This window comes from Neolamprologus brichardi, chromosome 4 (assembly GCF_056152115.1).
Source record: "Neolamprologus brichardi isolate AB-2024 chromosome 4, ASM5615211v1, whole genome shotgun sequence".
Taxonomy (NCBI): domain Eukaryota; kingdom Metazoa; phylum Chordata; class Actinopteri; order Cichliformes; family Cichlidae; genus Neolamprologus; species Neolamprologus brichardi.
The window spans coordinates 16,104,852-16,125,093 of record NC_142107.1 but is presented as its reverse complement, the minus strand read 5'-3'; the positions used below and the strand labels follow the sequence as shown (position 1 = coordinate 16,125,093).

The following is a 20,242-nucleotide window of genomic DNA, read 5'->3' as shown; positions in this document are numbered from 1 at the left end:
GCAAACCAGGTAGATTAAACGTTTCTGGGTATAATTTCAATTTTAACAACCTGTACAGACCATTGAAATAATACACTGAACTGTTTAAAAATGAGTGGTATCCAAAACCATCTGAGAACCCAATGTAAACCTGAAACCTCATATATGCTACAGAGAAATAGTGAGAAAGATACTGCAAAATACCAAACTCAAAATGTTTTATGCTAGAAGTAAAATCGCTTAGTTGTGATTTATAATAAAATAGCCACTTTGATTCTTTTGAAACATACACTAATGTATGAGTATTGCCTTATAAATGGGGCATTTCTATAGTGAACTAAAGCTGATTGTTCACAAAAAGGCCAGCAAGCATCATGACGGCAGCACTGATAATATTCTGCCACTGCTTTTAACTTTACTCCACCATGCATCTGTTATTTTCGCATACATGTCCATATTTGGACAACAACCGCTCCATGACAATGTATGTGTAGATCTATAATCAACCAAATGGCTCATTATCAATATTCTGATTCAAGCTGATGAATAACAAAATGGAAAATATTCTCCAGTGAGGTACCGCGGGTTATAATAAACAATACCTTTTCTGAAGTTTGTGGTCACAGTTCTGAACGTCATCATTTGAAAGAATGCTCATTTAAGAAACAAGAGCTAGTGGAGCAGTGGCATTTTAGAGCACCAGGTGAAATAAAGGGGTGATTTCTTAAAAAAAATGGCCCCTGAAACATCGAGATGAATGTACACTTTTACCATTTCAAGTCTAAGGCCTGTTGAATCTACTGTCTGATATGTCTCGAAATTACTAAATTAATAATTACGACACTGCTTCGTGTTTACAAAGTGCGAACAAAACATTCCTACTCAGTGATGCATACAGTAGAAGACTACTATGTTGCCAAAGGCAATTATTTGTTTACATGTACAGCATTGAAAGGCGCTTAAGATTATTTTCATCTTGCTCATGGAAGGAGAAAATAAAAAATGAGTTACATACCATATACTTTCTGTCAATATATGTACAGACACATATACATATATTTATATACCGTGACTGTAAAGGGTTTCATTCCAAAACACACTATCAATTTAATGCAAAAGTACTTCAATAAAATTTTGAAAAATAGATTTATATTTAAAAAGGTACTCGTAAAAAAAATAATAACGTTTTGAAATATTGGACAAATTGTAAACCAATTCTAATTTCTTGCCAACATTAGTTCTGGTTTTGTTCTTCCTGCTGCTCTGTATCAATGCTAGGAACTATCAAGTAGAGCCACATTATGAGATTACTTAATTTTTCTTAATGGAAAAATGGAGTAAGAATAATATTTGTAAGACCTTTATAGACTAAAGCAGTAGGTGCATGGAGAAACTTGCTTGAAGAACAGAGATTTAACCCATCAGTGGTCAAAACAATCAATGAAATGTACTATTAGCCAACTCTATTTCGGAATGAAACTCTTCTGTATTGGTGTGCATGTCTGAATAATTTTGTTTCAGTATTTGTTAGAGGCTATTTTTGATGTTAAAGTTTTGTACCCTTTGACAATGATTTGAAATGCTTACAGAACAGCAGCAGAATTCAAGCATCAGCAGCCAGCTAATCAATTCTAGAATAACTAGAAGACTTGGAACCTGTGTAACAGAAAACTACAACAAAACCACTACAATATCTGAATTACAAGTTACTGGTGCACAAGACATTGATAAGTATTTCGTAGAGACTCAAGTTCAAATGGATAAGCGGCTGCATTTTAAATCAAGTTTTATTTCACGCTCGTGTCGTACAGGTCTTCCGTGCACAAAATCAAATACGCTGCTGCACCACCAAAGGTGTAAAAGGTATCAATATTTACTACTGGAAGAAGCTAAATTGGCAGCATACTACACAAGTGCTTGGCACTCAGGTAGGCGGATGATGATACAGTACTTATAAATATCTTTAAACGGTCAAAGCTGGCTGCCAATACTCAAATTGCAAACCCAACATGTGCATTTAAACCAAGTGTACGAAACCATAACATCAAAAATGTGTCTTAAATACATCTGGAGCTCGCTGAAACTTAGGCACAAAGATTAGCTGCATTATGCTTGTTCAATATACCGACTATAGATGTATCATTGAGGCCTCTGTGTTGTTCGTGCAGGAGATTGCATGCTCGATGACAGTTTTCGGGAAGATGTCATTCTTTCAAGGGGTTTCTTCCCATTAGGAGATTTGGAACTTACTTCAGAAGTGGAAGACTTGGACTTGCCTACATTTAAAAGAGAGCGACTCAGAGAGCTGGGGGGCTTGGAAGACTCCTTTGTCTCTGATTTTGTCTCACCTCCAGGAGTCTCTGCAGATTTCGGAGAAGACGCCGCGTCTCCTGGCTTTCCACCATTGCCACCGATCTCCTTGGCTTGTCCATTCTGCTTGCATGTCCTCTCCGAGGCTTTTTTGGTGAGCATGGTGCTTTTTCCTAAATCAGCCGACCGGCGGCTTTCCCTTTGTCGGAGGGCACTCTTGAAGAAAGACAACCCTTTCTCCTCAGATTTGCTGCTGCGCTGCAGATCTCTGGTGGAAACGCTGGGTGAACGCAGGCTAGTGACAGAAGAACTGCTGCTGGAACTCCGCACAAATCTCCTCTCAGGACGGTTGCTTTCGTTGCTCTTTGAAAGTGAGCAGCGTGCTACCGAGCCGCATCTGAGGTTGTCAGCCAGAGGGCTAGTGTGCATAGAATCTCTACTGTAGCTCCTTTCTATAAGCCGCTTCCTGCTGTTTGTTGAGCTCTTCTCAGTGACAGTGGAATTCTTCTTTGAGGTTGGTGAAGGAGAAGCTGAGGACTGAGGCGTGGAACGGACGCATGGCTTATGTTGTGGCGTAGCCTCTGGAGGCTGATTTGACTCTTTCGTTTTGGAAGGAGTTCCGCTGGGTGTCGAGGTGCTTTTCTTAGCATTTGCACTCTTCTCTTTAGTATTGCTCAGCTTTTTACCTTTCACTGGTGTACTGGAAGACGTCTCAGGTGCAGAGGTCTTGTGGGTCGAGCACAATCGTTTTTTGGAGCTTTTATCTTGCTCCACTTTGCTCACACTCTTTGTGGATACTGTGCTTTCAGCCTTTAAGCCAAATCCTCCGATACTATTCTTACGTTTCTGTTCTTTGGAGGGAGTAGCTTGAGTGGGTAATATGTTTTGGTCTATAGCTGTAATCTGGTTGTTGTTTTCAGTTGGCTCATTTTTGGTGATCTTCTTTTCCACTGGAGTAGAAGCCCGACAGTACATGTCTAAGAACCTTTTATTGTTGTCCTGGTCGGGGAAACTGCTTTCCATCATAGACAACGGAGTCCTGTTGCCAAAGTATCGTTCGTGTTTACTGTAGCTGCCAAAACACGATGTGGAAACCTTGTCGTCACATGCCTCTCCTATCCTCTCTAAAGGAGGGGAACACCGAGAGTCAAGGGAGAACCGTGAGGGCGAGTTAGATCTCATGTGCAGCTTGGCAGAGAGAGACCAGGAAGGTTTTATCCCACTGTCACTGAAAGCTAAAGGACTGGCAATGGATGACCTGGAGGACAAACTCTGTCGCTGAATACTCCTCACAAAGGGGCGGACAGAGAATCCTCCTAAAAAACAGGGAATTATTTCGTTTAAAACACACCAATATCTACACAATAATGAACAAGCTCTTTCTCTATTTTTATATTAAGAATCAAATTAAATAGTTGTACTGTTTCCCACTTTTGGGGGGGTAAATCCATCAGTGTATCTACATCAATAACAATACTGACACTGACATTTGATTATTTAAAAAAAATTGACATTTTGGCTGGTTTTCTTTTTTTGAGTCCTTATTAGATGATGTGACTGTGTTGTTTAAAAAAAAAAAATCTTGTTTTATTACCACAACAGATCATCTATTGCTCATTAACACTGACTCTACTGTGATCAGCTGGTTGTTGTGCAGCATTATAAACACATTACCAACAGGGAACTTGCAGAGTGCCATCTGATGGACAAACTATGTAATACTCTCTAGTTTTTAAATTTTCATTTATTATCCATTATCAAAGCCAATATCAATAAAATTGCAAACAGCTATAACCCACTGGACCTTAAACATCACTCAGGCCATATTTCTACATTGCTACAAAGCTATGCTATATAATAAAGGACTTTATCACATTTACAGTGCCTGTAATTTTATTCTCACTTAGTACAAGACCAAGGCCTACACAATGACTAGTAAAAACCAAGTTAAATTATGAGTTAATAAAAAGGGAGCATCCAAGACAAGTCATGTATAGTTTTCTGAAATTTTACAACATGCAAGCCATATCTTGCTGACTGGCTAGTGAAGGTTTCCCACACCTTAGAGATCTGTGGGGACTTGTTCATTTCACTCCAATGCCATATTTGCCTTGTGACTTTAATTATTAGAGTTGGGATTGGTAAATTTAAGGTCTGAGTTTATAATTCTTGACTGTAATTTTTAATCCCACTTTAGATATTGTCTTTAGAAGAAGCTTTAAATTATCCCTATAAATGCGATGGACTTAAAATCCTTGAAACCAAACTCTGAACTTTGTGCATTTCTGACACTATGACCCGCTCAGGAGGCAGTAGATCGTGTGTGTGTATAATGAAAATGAACAATCAGGAACCTTTAAATTAAAAATAAATAAATAAATGAAAGTTCAGCATTTTCTCACCGTCATCCTCACTACGTTCGACTGGAAACTCAACCGACTCAGCCAGTGAAGCCAGAGAGGTGCGTCTGGATGAGGCTCCAGAGGCCAAACTAGCAGGCCTGCTGCCAGGTAGCCTGTTGATCCAGTGATCACACAAGGATGAACTAGTAGAGCCTGATTAAAACACAAACATGGATACATTTTAAGCCTTAAATGTCACATAAAGCTTGTTATGCCACTTTATGGTACAGTATACATTAGATATGCTAGGTGGACAAATGGTGTATAAATAAATACTGACCAGCCACAGAGCTATTGGCAGACCAAGAGGGGATGACTGTTCTCCTCTGATAGAACAGTATATAGGCTGTTTGCTGGCACACGTCATCATCAGCTATTGCTGTAACTTCACTGTCATCAAAGCAGTACCACTGACCATCAATGGAGTTTTTGCAGTATGCTGTGAGCACAAAGTAAAGAATGAGTTAACATGGATGGCAAACACATTCAGCTGCTTGTTATGCTCATTTCCAATACAACGTTTCAATTGCATCTTATCACAGTTAAAAGCAAATCAGTGATTCATTGTTTGTTTGACTTGATCTTTTTTACTCCTTCCCCTGATGTCCCACTCAGTTTTACCTCAGGCTGAAACAAGCCATTTGTTGGTTTTGTCCCTTTAAGTGCCCGCTTGTCTAAAAGCCCACTTTCTCCTAATCCCAAAATACTGCTCAGCAAAAATGTTACCAAGCAGCTTGTAGTTTGACTCTACTGGCATATAACACTTGGAAATATAAGGAAATCATGTGCTTTGCTGACATTAGCTTGGCATAAAGCTTATATTCCAGCAGTCTGGAGGCTGACTCTGAGCTTTTGGCTTACAGGGATTACTTTTATATACTTTTACATCATTATTTGACAGCTTGCCCACATTTCATTTGACTTTCAAACACAGTAACATTGCACATGTGAGAGAAAATAAGGATAGGCATTAAAAAAAAAAAAAAGAAGTTTAATTTGCATTTCTGATCCATTTTAAAATAGGTCTGAAGCAAAGAACTGCTCGCATTACCAGTGTAGTGGCCTCCGTGCATGTTCCCGTGATGGTTGCAAACAGCATACAGGTCATACAGGTAGTCATCAGGATTCCTTCCCAGTCCATAGGACCGTCTCCACGGAGACCAATGGGAAGGTAAACTCCAGCTACTCTGGCTTCTCTTAACCACGTGAGGAGCCATGTCCATCCCCATCAACGGAAACCTCACCATGTTCTGCATCTTCACCCTCCGGTCCCCCTCCTGAAACAAAAATATAGAAGCATGTTGCAACAGAGTCTCGTTATCTGACCATCAGCTGTCCACCTAGACTAAAACTCTAACCTTTAAGTTCTGCAGATGTACAATGTTAATTTTTAATATCTGCTGGTCAACATATAGGATTTAGCAAAAAACTTACTTACAAATTCTTACTGAAAATATCCAGAAGAACAAAAATACCTGTCTGAACCTCTTGAGATGCAGTATGAGTACATCCGGGAGCGTCCACAGGCTGAGCTTAATCCGGCCCTGCTGCAGCTGCTTGCAGTGGGGACAGCGCCAGGCGTCGTCTGGGGCCAGCTAAAACACACAAGACCCAAGGAGTAGCTATGAAGAGAAAGCCCCGACCACAGAGCTTATATAATAGACCTCACACAGGATGAGGCCCCGACTTTCCCTCCAACTTCTCTCTTTTACTCCAGAGCAAAACACAGTAAAACCACTGTGAGTGCATGCGCCAAGGCCAGTTTACGATTTATTTATTCAACTTAAACTACTAACAGTGCCATCTTGCACGCATGCATACATGCTCGTGTGTCTACCTGCTCTTCTTTAGTGTACAGCTGAAAGCACTGAGCAAGGGTGCAGGCCTGCGGCTGGTGATGTTGTTCTCTATGCAGATAGACACTCTCAGCATCCGGAATATACTCTTCCTCGGTGTGTCCAAACAGACTGTGGGAAACAGAAAAAGAAACACACCCTTCGTGTAACAGCGCAGTCAGGTGAGGATCACAGGATCTGAGATTGATAAAAGAAAAATAAACTGACCAGTATTTTATTGTAACTGAGACAGATGAAGTAATTGTTTACCATGTCATAAGAATGCGGTTTATCCTTACGTTAACGGTTCACACCCAGCAGTGCAACGAAAGGATTTAAGACTTTAAAGGGCTTCACAATCAGCTCTTGTACAGACATGCATTACACATGAATGAACTCAACAGGATTTGTTCAAAGCAAACATCATCAACATCATCAATATCCAAGTACCAAAAAGGGGAAAAAAAGTTTGATTTTTTTCCCCTTTTTGGTACTTGGATGGGCGTTTGTGTTAACTGCTCGACATATTAGTCAGCTTAGTGAGAAAGAAGGAACTGCTTCAAATGCCGCGTGAATCTTTTGACATTTTACATAAGTTAGTTCTTGAAAAAAGAAATCCTGTCAAGGACAGCAGTTAGCAAACGATATGTTAGGAGCTACGCACAGAAAAGGCCAAGTCCTCTGAAACACCCTTAGTTAAGTTTGAGGTGTTGCTCAATTTGAACGTCTTTTCAGAAACACTCGGCAAAGCAATTACTGTCACCATCAATTTTACTGAAAATGCTGAGACACATTGAACTGCTAAACCACAGCCCTGACAGCTACAGTAGAAGAGATGGGAGTGGGGAAGGTGGGGGTTTTTCTGTGTCTGTGGCACTTTTTGCCCTTAAAGTCAAAAAGCAGTTACATTAAGTCAGGACCAGAAACGGGTCAAAATTCTGCAACTGCAGACATCATAACACTTTGAAGTTCAGCCGCATTTGTCTGTAATGTTCCATCATTTCTATGGTGGTCTGAATGGAACTGCTTACAAAGCAAAACGAGGCTGTCTGTAGCAATCATAATCAATTACAGAGTCAATGTTATGTCAACAAAGTAAGCAGAATTGGTCTGCCTATAGTAAAGACCTCATTTCTTACTATTTGTCAAAGCTGGCTTTTATATTTGGGTAGATAGGTCATGGCTAACAAAAACTATACTTTTTTAATTTAACAATGATATTTGTTTAGCTCTGGTTAAAGGGCCCAAAAATTCCAATTGAAACCTTTTATCCTTTGCAGAACAACTGTACTGTAGACAAGTGAAACTGGACACATACACATCTGTATTTTTTCACTTACTAGTCCTTGGTCTCTTTGTCCCATTCAACCACAATTTTCACATGTGGTGGTCCCCCTTGTCCACAGGACTTGTATGCTCTGTAATGAGAAAAAAAATCATTTAGCAACAAAGTAAGATAAGTGAAAAAGGTTTTTTCCCCTCTTCCAAGCACTGTATGACAAGAGTTCCATTCACTTAAATGTAATTTTAAAACACCTTTATGTCAGACAGATATTTGAATACAGTATGAGAGTTAATAGTTTATACTGAGAACAGAGCTTTATTAAATGTTTCAGGACTGTATTCAATAAACAAAAGAAAGCATGCTAGTTATGATCGCCACTGATTAATCATGATCATAATAAAATCAAATATAATTGCACTTTGGTTTGTGCATCTGCAGTGTTGTGACTTGTTTTGTTATTCTGAAATCATTCAGGTTCCAAGTCAAACAGGCCAAACTGGCAATTTAACATTCAAATCCTGTCAGGGCATGTCCTCTGCTTAGGTCATAAGTGAAGTAGAACTGATGGGGCAAGTGTGGAGAAGCAAGATTGAAGCTGAAAATTGATGCAATTACAACTTCAAACTATTTACTCAAGCTCATGCCTGCCTTTACCTTTATGTTTATGCACCAGTATTTATTAGGATTTCAGATTTTCTCACTTTCACTGACGTGCTGCAACTGCTGCAAAACATTAAGGCATTTGGAGAGCCTGGCACCGGTAATACACCCTTTTTAAACTGCTGAGTTTGTTACTACATTACATGACTACGACATGTCAAACGGCTATACTTGTTTTGCAAGGCAAGGTTTTTTGTTTTTTGTTTAAGTTCAGTGATCCAATATAATTATGGTAATGTAAACAGGCTTTAGAGAGAAAAACAGTCATTTTATAGTCTGGGTTATTAGCCTTATGAGTTGCTTTTATGAGCTGTCACAAGAAGTCACAGTGTGAGTAAGCTGAAATTTACTAAAGGACGTTCTGAATAAACATATCCCAACTTAGTTAAATTTTAGGTCATACTTCTCATCTGAAATCAAGTAGTTATCAAATATAACAATGGCTATCTGAACGGACCTTTCCACAGTTGGATGACACAGTGGTCGCTCATCTTGGGGCAGGAGGTAGGTGATGCCAACAACGCCAACCACTCGAAGACTGAAAGGTCCAACCTGCGCACAGAATGAAAATGAAATATAACCCCCCCAGTGTCATCCAACTACTTTAAACTGTTTGTCTTAAAAATAGTTTTGACACCTATTAAAATTTCAACTTCACTTAAAAATTAGGACAGTATTATCTTTCCAGCTGTGCATCATCTGTCAGAAGGTGTCACTCGACATTTGTTTCTGTTTTATGAACTTTCATGTGCAGGAGGTATCTAGACTGATGGGTTACAGAGAGTCACTGTTTAACATCATATTATGCTTGTTGTTTAAAATAAAGCTTTCTTAATAATCTCCCCACAAGTGGTAGTCACTGCTTGTATAGTCGGTATAAACAGGACAATACTGGAGGAAGGTTTGTACTTACTTGTGATCAAACAGAGGGTACGATCACTATAAACCAGCTCCAAATAAAACCCTTTGACTTCAGCGGTTCAGGTAAATAAAGGCTGCAGGACTACTTAAGGAAATAAACTGAGTATAAGGCAGAGTGAGTGGTTGTCATCCTACCTGAATGTAGACCCCAGGCCTCAAAAGATGGCGCATTTTCTCAAGGATCTCTTTTTGCAGAGCATCCCAGGTCACAGTGCGCTCCAAGTACAGTACAAAAGGCAGGCCAAACCTAAAAATAAAAAAAAACAAAATGCACAAGTTCCATTAGCTGCTATCAGCTTCTCCATCAGGCCTGTTATTAGGTAAATGCCAGGGACAAATTGTGGGTTATGTCAATAACCCTTCTTTATCACTGACAGACCCACAAGAACAGGGCATGTATTACGTAATCAGAAGAAGCAGAGCGGATGAGTAAGAAATGCAGAACATAAAATCACTCTGAGGTGCAGTACCTCTTTCCTTGGTGGCCAGTACACGCTCTGTTACACACCAAAAGGATCATTTTTTCTGGTCCCAGGTTTTTATTGGGTGATGCAGTTACAGGTGTCACAGCCCCCTGCATAAAAGACGGAGTCCTGCTGATTTCTGTCCCATACTTCAAGTTGTTATGATTCAGATTTGCCAGAAGACTTCCTGTGACAGACAGAATGGCACGTGAGTCTTTTTGATTAAACGTGGAAAATGCAGAACACACCTTTTTTTAAAAAAATAAAATAAAATAAAAAAAATAAAAATGTTTTAAAGCTACTGAGTAACCTCTTTTTGTGCGGATGTTTTCCAGCCTGAAGGTCTCGGGTGTCTCAAAGGCAAAGATGGAATCGCTCTCTTGTATGATGTCAAGATCGTCATCATCGTCACAAAACGAACGGTGAAAGCCGTCGTAGTACATTTCAGTCAAAACAAACTACAAGAGAAAAACAGCACATTTAAACATTGTAGCAGTTATTCTGTATTAAGTCCATATCAGTATTACAGCAATTCAGTAATCTTTTTAGCAGCTGTATCCTGCTTTAGCTATAATTTACATATGCTCTCAAGCCCTTTTTTGTCTGCGTTACCATGCTGCTGTAGTACTAAGAACAATTGTTAGAATTGCATACTACCTCCCAACTATAACCTATAACAGCCAGGGGCTTGGAGCAAAACTCGCTTCTGTTTTAGGACTGGCTGTACCGACACTGTGCCCGTAATATAGTCTCACTGTGGCAGACCCTGATAAGTGACAGGAATAGCACCTGGTCCATTGGGATCTTAGTCTCGCGTGACACAGCATCTCTGAGGCGATACACGGTGCTGTTGAGCGGAACGGCAACTCCAATCCTCATACAGTGAGAGTACTTCCCCTGGTACACCACCGTCACATACAGGGGCCTAACAAAAAGAAACAGGAATGAGCAGCACAAATAAACAGACACACAAAAAAATTCACACACCTATTTAATACTGGACAAAATGGGGAGGGTGTGGTGTTGCAGCTTGGCCTTTAAGTAAGCCGGAGCTGAACTGATATGACGGGAAGGGTGCCACACTAGACGCAGGCACTGTTGCGTAACACATCACACCTCTGATTCTGCATGCTACCTGAAAGTACACGCTCAGATAACATTACGCCAGGTTTGTTTAGTCCATGACGCTGTCTTTGTGTCCAAGGGCTATAAAGACACTTTTTATCTTTATCGTACTGCAACCATAAAAATACCTTGATATGTAATCCAAATACTTGGAGCCTAAAAGCATTTGGACAGTTAGGCAATATTTGTTCTTTGGCGAGTCCAGAACAATCAGTGTAAAGTATAATAATGGATATTACAATAAAGTAAATATTTGGATAGGATCATATCATAGAACAGAAATGTCTATGAGACTTCTAATAGCAGAGCCCTGGTGATGCCCAAGCTCCAGAGGTTAAAAAGTAACAGGATGGTGACACGCCAAAAACCTCATATTTCATAGTTTGTGGAACTCTGTTTGTCAGTGACCTTTAGACATCGCCATACAATTTGTAGCTTCCCTGGTGACATCTTCCTCTTTCTTTCACTTAGCTAGGGAATCATCTTTACTTTATCTAAACAGTAAAGCTTTGTTCAAAAACTCTGCGCTTCTTTTATATGCTTTTGAAATTTCAGTCTGGGTCTTTCAGTCTCTGAGGCTTACAGAGTGTTTGTTTTCTGTTATGAATCCTTTAAGGTTCTAGTCACATACTCTCAAGTTCTCTTCTTCGTAGGAGGAGTCGTGCTTTTTGGCCTTCCAACTCATCTCCAAAGGGCTTTATTCCTTAAAATGTCAGACAACCTCGATACACATTCCAACTCTGTCACCTCTGAGCCACGTGAGCTCTTTTCTTTAGGGAAGAGATTACTTTTTAGCTAATGGAATTCATGTTAAGAGGGCCATATCAAATTCTTTCACTACTGATGTAAACCTAATCATGGCTTTAGACCTTCAAGTAAAAATCTATTATTTTAATTGAAATAAAATGTGAATATCATGGCCTGAATTTATAGAATGAGATGTATGCTCTACAACACAACAACAACAAAAAAAAATCTACTCCTGGACATTTAAGACGCCCACTTTTGCAATCACATATACTGTATATTTTCAGACACACTCTGTTTTACATCCAGTGAAAGGTATCATTCCTCTAAAGACCTTTAAACAAACATGCCTGCTTAAAGTGTAGAAATGCAAACAACCTGGTAGAGCAACAAACACATCAGAAACATGTAAGAACATGTCATCAAAGTGTTGTTAACTGATTACTCCCTGACCTATAGCACAGCTCAGAGGGAGAAACTCACCGTGTGTGAGGCAGCGGGATTGGTAATGAGATACAGAGGAAGGGATCAAAGGTATTGCTCTGCTTTTGGCAATGTGGGCAGGTAAGAGAAGACCTGTTGGGGAAAACATTAAAAATCTTAATGTAGTGCAGAGACATACCTGTCACACCGTCAGAGCAACAGAGCTTCTACATCTACGGCTTACCTGTACTGAGCCTGAAACAGTTCTTGTACAAACGACCCAGCAGAAAGGGGTGGAGATGGTCCCTCTATGCTTTGATCGTCTTCTTCAATAGGTGGCTGAACAAAAACAAACAGGTTTGTTTAGTCTGATTACTTCATCATAATAAATTCTGGTCTATCAGGGTTCACAAGCTGCTGTGGGAGCTATACAGTCTTGTTATTGAGTAGCTCTGGGGAAAAAAGAGAAAACAAAGCCTGGCAAGCCTAGATGAGCCAGACTGTGAATGCCGCTCATTTGGAAGCTGCACCAAGTGACCAAAACACCCCGAACACTGATGAGATATAAACTGAAACAAAATAGCCTTGGAATGAAAACTGATGAGTTGCAATGAGGAGAAAATATCCAGTTAATGATTCACAATTGTGGCTTGATTAGGGGGGGGATTACGTACATTAGAACACCAAATATTTTCTGGATTCACCTTAATAGCAGGCCTGCTGTTGGGGTTGACAGTGTTGAGATCCTCGTGTACTCTGTCCAGCAGCCACAGCAGAAACTCTTGGGCATCATGCTGAGCGTTTCCTTTAAACTGTGTGGCATTTTTTGACACAACATTCTGCAAGAAACAGCATGGTCCAAAAGTTACGATGCCTGCCACCGTTTATCCTGAAATCACTCTGAATATCTAGATCATTGAGTAAAGCTTTATTAACAACAGGTATAAGATTTGTGTGGTGTAGGTACGCATTGTTTTTACCATACATCGTTATAAAAATATAATCCTGGTCATCTTTACTTAAAGAGAGCTTGTTATGCTCAAGTCTGACTCAATACTTTTTTTTATCCTATGGAAGGAGTTCTGCATCAGCAACAGTTCAAAATAATCTTTATTTATCTCAGATCCCTTAACACCACTCCTGCTCATCCACGGTCTAAAACGAGCCCATCCAACCTCCCTTTAAGCTAGTTTATTAGAAGTGGTTGGTTGCATCAACAAATAAAAGCAGCCACTGCAATCACATAGAAAAACATATCTCCAACCAAGCATCTAAAGCAGGCAGAAGCTTAAGTTTGGCCCAAAGGAATTACTTGTTTATACAGTGCACTGCCCTCATTCTTTGAATATTTGGTCATGTTAAATATGACTATATACACTACTGTAAGAGTATATATAAGATAGAAAACATGAAAAAGCATAATAGGTCCCCTATTTACTGGTGTTATCTCATCTTGTTTTATTTATGTCACTCTTACCTTGAAGTCCCTGCTATGCTGGGGGGTATACTCAAACGTCCATAAAGCCCGCACAAGTCCTGACAGCTGCTCCGTGACCTCTCCTTTGGACAGAAGACCCTTCTTCTGCAAATGCACACCATTTGTCTTTGGTTGGTCCTCGTCCTCCTCCTCGCCTTTGTAGTGCTCCAAAACGAGGTACTCGGCAAAGAGTTCAGTGTTACTGAGGCACTGCAGAATTGCATTCATGAAGCAGGTGTTGCCGTGGTTTTTTAGACCGGACACCCCAGGAACCCTTTCCCTGGATAGGAAGCCCCCCAGGTCCCCATCTTCCATGGGTACATCTTTACTTCCAGATTTAAACGTGGAAAATCCTCCATCATCTTTGTCATCCTCGGTTTGCACTTCGGATCCAAAGTGTGACAGCGCTGTGAGTGTCCTCAGGAGTTTACTCATAAAACTGCCCACAGAGCGCACAGAGCCTCGCCTGAACAGCTTCTTGCTGAAGCTGGACTTCTTGTCCTTGGTTGCGGCTTTACAAGACATGATTTCCCCTCTCACAGACAGCTCACATGCAGACGGAAAACTCAGATGTGCTGCACGGAGTCCGAGTCATCTTGCTGGCTAACTGATGCTACATCTCAAAATATGTAGACAGCAGCAGTGGTTAACGTTAGAGCTGCAGGGAGTGTTAGATGTGTTAGCGGGTAACATGTTCACTAAGTTGTGTCTTCCAAAAGCATGCAAACGTTAGCTAATCCTCCACAACAATCCTACCTACAAAACAAACCAAACGACCTAATGGCGGAAGAGATGCAGCACTGACATTGCTTAGGTTAGCTGTTTATGCCTGCAACTTGCTTCAAAGTTACCTTGTTGTTGCGATCTACTGCCCTGCAGCACCGAAGCGACAGCGGCTGTGCTGAAGTAAAAACAGCAGCGTTAGCTAATTCAGCTAACGGTTCAACAAGAGCAGCAGAAACCGCGGCAGTGCTTCCCGGCCCAGCCATCACGGTCCGATACGAGCAGACAGTCCGCCATGGTATGCAGGCAATTACGCTCTAAGCAGAGTGTGTACGAAATCCAGTTAAACCTCACATCTTCTAGCACATTCAGAGGCACATTCGGGATAAGCTACCAAGTAGCTTGTCGTTTACTTCTTCTTTTTCTTCTTGTCCAAGTAGTCGGCAGATAGCTCTGTTTAGAGCTAATATACCGCCACCTATTGGCTAGGAGTTGGGTCAGCGGTTTAAGATTATATTCTTTTGTTAACTGGGAAAATGTACCTACCGTGGCTATCATTCAGTTATAATTAACTCTAAAGGTCTGATCAAAGGTTTAATTTTTAAGAGATATATTAGTTTCAGAAAGGAGATCTTAAGAATTCAGATTGGTGACAGTATTAGGCTGTACTCACCACAGGAGTGTAATACACGCAAAGGCCTAACCTTGCTGATACCAGTCATCGTCTGTCTCTTATATTGATCATTTATGATTCTGTTTGCAGTCATTTGCTCCTCTGCGTCCCGCTGTTGACACTGTTTTTTGCTTGTTTGGTTGGGTTGTTTTTTTGTTTTGTTTTTTTGCATCTTTAGTGTCATTTTGTGTCTCTTTGTGTTATACTTTCTCTTGTTTTGGGGTTTTTGTCTCTCATTTGGTGTTTTTATATCTCATTTTGTGCCACATTTTGGGCTTAGTGAATTTCTCTTGTAATCATTTTGCATCTCTTAATCTTTCTCAAATTGGTTAGATCACATATTATTCTGGAATTTACAATTGTAGTCTGAAGTTCACACATCATGGACATGAGTAATTTGGGGAGTGTTCTTTTTCCACGGTATACAGCATACATCTATTATGTACTTTACAAAAGCTTACAAGAGCTGGATTTTCTCTAATCCACAAAGAGTCAAAAGTAAACATACAGACTCTAAATACATACACCAGCACTAATATTTGGTTAAATGTCCTCTGGCAAGTTCCTCAACCAGAAACTTTTGGTAGCTAATAACCAGCTTCTGACATAATTCTAGTTGGATATTTGACCACTCTTCTTGGCAAAACTTAAGTTGGCTGGCTTCTTGGCATAGACCTGGCTTTTAAGCATTGTCCACAATTTTCAACACAACTTAGTAGGGTTGAGACCAGGGCTTTGGGAAGGTTATTTCAGAATTGAGTGTTAAGTTGTTAAGATGTGTACACACTGGAAGCAATTGTCTCATCATGCATTACTTTCAGTTCACTATTGTGCCTGAAGGAGGTGCAACAAGCATTAAAAAGGAAAAGGAGAGCCACAAGTGTGCCTATTTATCTGATTATCTGAGTAGCTGAAGTACATATATTAGAAGGTGGTATGTGTATATCTACACGTGTGTGAATTTTGTATGGCCGTGCTAGCATATGGTTGTCCATATCTTTGTACATTTTTTCAAACAAAGAATCAAAATAATTAACATTAATTAGGATATGTCTGATAAAATACATTGTCGTGACTGTGAGAGAAGACACACTGTGTGCTGCAGTTTAGGAGATTGTATTTTATTTATCACTCCAAACGCAGCAATTCATCATTTAAAAGCTGCTTAGTCAGCTACATTGTCAAACTGACTGTTATTTGTGAAGTGTTTTTGTACATGTGTTTTTGTGGGTTATAATTTAACTCAGGCTGGATATTTTTGTTGCTCTCAAAACAGTCAGGTAACATTGTTGCTACTAACCTTAACAGGGTGACACTTCCAGCCATCCCTTTTAAAGATTACAGAGATTACAGGGCCAAATGTGAGCTTCTTTTTTTTTTTCCAAATAAAGCATAAAGCATTGTGTAAAAAAGTCAGAGCCACCCCACCCTATTCATTCATTTATATTTTGCTAGAAAAAGGAGAACTAGGCTCAGTAATTTATTGAAAGATGTTTGTCGTACATAGAAATACAGTATATAGATGTAATTTAAAAAAGAGTTTGTGCACTTCTAAAGAACTTTAAAGCCAATATTTGGTATGATCACTTTTATTCTCCAACACAGGTTAAATTCTCTTAAGAAGGTTTCTAGTAATTCTTTAAGTAGTCTTTAGGAAAAATCTCTCCAGGCCTATTTTGATGCTGGCTGCCTTTTTTTTCTATTCTCTCTAAGCTGTTGCCAATCATTTACTTTCCAGATTGTGTGGCATCATAATTCCACCAATTTTAACAAGATTCCTAATACCACTGACTGAAATGCAGCTCCAGACCACGATCTTCACTGCTGTACTTGTCTACTTGAAGCAAAAAGTTTCCATTTGCACTCATTACTTCATAAGAGCTGTTGCCACTGATTTTCTGTCCAGTTATTGAGTAATTTGGCACACATCAGTCTTTTCTCCCTGTTTTCTTTTATTAAGAATGATTGCTTGACAGCCACCCCATGGACACCATTTCTGGTGAGGCTTTTGTGAATAGTACATGAGTCAAATAAAGGGACAGATTCATCTCTCAGGTCCTCTGTGTCACATCCTTCTTAAAAATGTGACTTTCAGATACTGTTCATCTGCTGCAGATAAAGGCTAAGACCTATTAAATTCTCATTCGTGATCGTGACGAACTCCAACTGGCAGTTTTCTCTGTGGCAGCACAAAAAGGCAGCATGGAAGTAAAAATTTGGATGTGTCACCACTTTGCCCAGGTCTGGAAGAAGACACAAACTGTCACCCTTGGATGAAATTGCTAAGGATTTTCAGAAACAACCCAGAAACCACCAAAACTCAACCTTGCCAAGAACTGGACACTGCTAGAACACCAGCGTCCCATCTCCCACGTGAAGCCAGTTTTTTATCATCATAAACTGAGGGTGCAGACCAAGAAAAAAATCTTAAAATTCAGTTTTGCAGTTATCCACATGGACAAGCCAAATGCACTTCGGAGAAATGTTTTATGGTCAGACAAACATTGAGCTATTTGACCACAATAACGAGAGGTATATATTTGGAGGAGTGCAGTTGAGGCTTTCAAACCTCAGATTTCAAGCATGTTTGCGGTGGCATCATGCTCTAGGGATGTTTTGCTGGTACTTTGCAAAGCCCTAACCTCGCCTCTATTGAAAATTTGTTCAAAATTTATGCTTAGAAGGCAGGTCTCTGCTAGGAAACCAACCAGTTTAGATGAACTCTACCAATTCTGCCAAGAAGAGTGGTCATATATCCAGAAGCCTACTCCTGACTACCAAAAATGTCTGGTCAAGGTACAACTTTCTAAGGGACATTCAGCAAAAATATTAGTGGGGAGTAACTATACATTTTAGCTTGTACGTAAAATTTTGACCCTGTGTGAATTAGAGAAAATAAAAGATTCCAACTTGTAATCCCAGTTATTGTTTTTTAAAATCAATAAAGCTGTACGTACCTACTGGATCTGGACACCCTTTATGCAATGTATAATGGATTTATCTGTACAGAGAACGATGTTGCAACTAATATACATATGTGCTGAGAATATGACGCTGTTGGGTGGGTTGGGGATTTCAAGGTAACAGTTACAGGAAGTGCGTTTTAACCACCTTATAATGGTTGAAAAAACTGAAGTTGTTAGTGCAGTTCTCATCAAGAAAGTGCAAGGCCGGGCCTCGTTCAATGGAAGGAAATGATTCAATGGACTAAATTCCAAGACTATATTGAATATATACTATAATTGCTCCATTATGTGGCATCTGTAGGACTTTAATCTCTTCAAGTGCTGGACTTTGAAAGTCACTTTTGCTTTTGTCTTCCTTCTGAAAAATCCTTCTCTTATTATTTGCCACCAATACTTCAAGCACTTGGAGCCAGCTGGGGAAGTTCGCTAATGATGTGTCCATGGAAACAAGGCACAGGGTCACATGTGTCTTATCACTCGAGACAGGAAAAGCCCTGTGCATGATTTTGCTTAGATTTTAAAATGATGTCAAAATACATCAAAATCAAGGAACAGTCTACCTTTTTGGTTTTCCTCATTAGTAGATTTGATAAGGCTTTTGATATTATTCTTCCGACTCCAGCTTTGGAGTCCTTGTCAGTCTATTTTTGTATTATTCACAGGAGGCACTTGCAATCAGTCATGAAAAAAAAATACCTCTCATAAAGAAATAGAAAAGAAAAAAAAAGAATAAATAAATCAAATAAACAGGCTCTTAACATTGGCAATGATCCCATCACGACCCTCCCAGTGATCAAGTATCAATTAGGAAAGGCTTTGAGCAGAAAAACAGCAAAATATAAGATTAATTTTGAAGACTGAACTACAGCTCTTATGTTCTTGAATGCCAATGTGTTTACTCAAAATACAGCTGAAGTGCTCTGGTATTGTTTTGGTTTTAATTGGAATGTCAAAAGGCTCTAAAATAGATGTAAAAACTTTTTTTTTGTTTACCGTGATTTGAAATAATATGCTAAATTATTTCCATAAAACATGTCTATGTTTTATGGGCTTTATGGGCTTTATAAACAAAGGTCACTCTTACTTAATTTAAAACCATTGTAACACAATAACTGCTCCAGGCTTTTATGTAGATTATTGTCAGTAAACTGTGATAAATGAAATCCCTTAATAAGATAAGCTTTGACTTTGTTGACGCTGATGAATAGTATACATTAGTGAATTGCCAGTCCTACGCTACAAGATGTTGCCTGCTTGCACCTTCTGCTATGATGTCTATAATTAGAAAAAAGCAATGGTATGATTAATGTTCCTGAGCTAGTTTAAAGCACATGCACGTTCATTCATGTGTCGTGTGAGAAAATTTCTGACGTGTCTTAAAAGAAATGACTCCCATATGCTGTGTTTTATCTATTTAACCCTCAGAGTAACATTATATTACTGCAATAAAAAACAGGCCCTGAACTTATTATCAAAGCAGGTGTATTGCCAAGATGTCTAATTTAGCTACATAAAGAAAAGGATTATTTCTATCATTTAAATACTAATCCCATATTTTTTAAATTAAATGGGAAATGATTATTAATAATGGATTACCTACAGTGGCCATTATATCCAATTGTGTATTTGTAGTCTACTTGAATTTTTTTAGGTGCAGCATGTTTTCTTTTGTCCCTTTGTCCCATATTGCTCTGCCAGTGGAGAAATTTCATGTTCAACATGTTTTAAAAATACAGAGTATTAGTTCTGAAAGAAAGAAAGAAAAGAAAAGAAAAGAAAAAGTGAAATATTGTCTTTCTGTATGAAAATGAGACCTCAGTTTGAGAAACCTCTAGTGCCTTTTTGGTATTCTGCATAGGGCATACTCTACTTTTATTAAAGTCCCGTTTAGGTGCAACAACGCTGTCAGAGCACCGGAAGAGCTAATTAAGCAGAGCAAAGAAAAAAGTACACGAATCTCAATCTGACTGACAGCTGAACTTGCTCCCCTCTGCCGCTGAGAGGATTATTCTCGGCGACATCCCTCAGCAACAGTCAAATGATGCCTTCAGGTGAACTATGTAAACTTCCGAATTTCACTAAAGTAGCTTGGTTATTAACGATCAGCATGAAACAGGCAGAGGACAAGACATACCTGTACTGTAAATCAGTGTTGGAAAGCGTTCATTTAAAGGACAGAAAGTAGACTAGTAATTTTACTGACTTGAGTGGAATATGACTAAAAAAGTGACTTGAATATTAATGATAAATGA

General features: G+C 39.3%; 1 protein-coding gene across 1 annotated transcript; it reads right to left on the bottom strand.

The window, feature by feature from the left end:
- Positions 1-276: 276 nt before the first annotated feature.
- Positions 277-14,764, bottom strand: usp31 (ubiquitin specific peptidase 31). The gene is made up of 16 exons (XM_006798167.2): positions 13,629-14,764; positions 12,856-12,990; positions 12,396-12,490; positions 12,212-12,304; positions 10,646-10,781; positions 10,167-10,314; positions 9,863-10,043; positions 9,528-9,639; positions 8,929-9,023; positions 7,867-7,944; positions 6,529-6,658; positions 6,167-6,286; positions 5,743-5,968; positions 4,972-5,130; positions 4,692-4,844; positions 277-3,605 (listed from the first exon to the last, which is right to left on the bottom strand). The coding sequence occupies exons 1-16, from the start codon at positions 14,151-14,153 to the stop codon at positions 2,119-2,121; spliced, it is 3,873 nt and encodes a 1,290-aa protein (XP_006798230.2). The 5' UTR covers positions 14,154-14,764; the 3' UTR covers positions 277-2,118.
- Positions 14,765-20,242: the final 5,478 nt, after the last annotated feature.

Excerpts from the sequence above, each read along its gene's own strand:
- usp31 (XM_006798167.2), bottom strand. The coding sequence starts at position 14,153 with ATGTCTTGTAAAGCCGCAACCAAGGACAAGAAGTCCAGCTTCAGCAAG. Across the intron at positions 10,315-10,645 it reads CTAAGATCCCAATGGACCAG|TTTGTTTTGACTGAAATGTA; the intron begins GTGCTATTCCTG and ends TTTCTCTTGTAG. Across the intron at positions 5,131-5,742 it reads GCACGGAGGCCACTACACTG|CATACTGCAAAAACTCCATT; the intron begins GTAATGCGAGCA and ends TTGTGCTCACAG.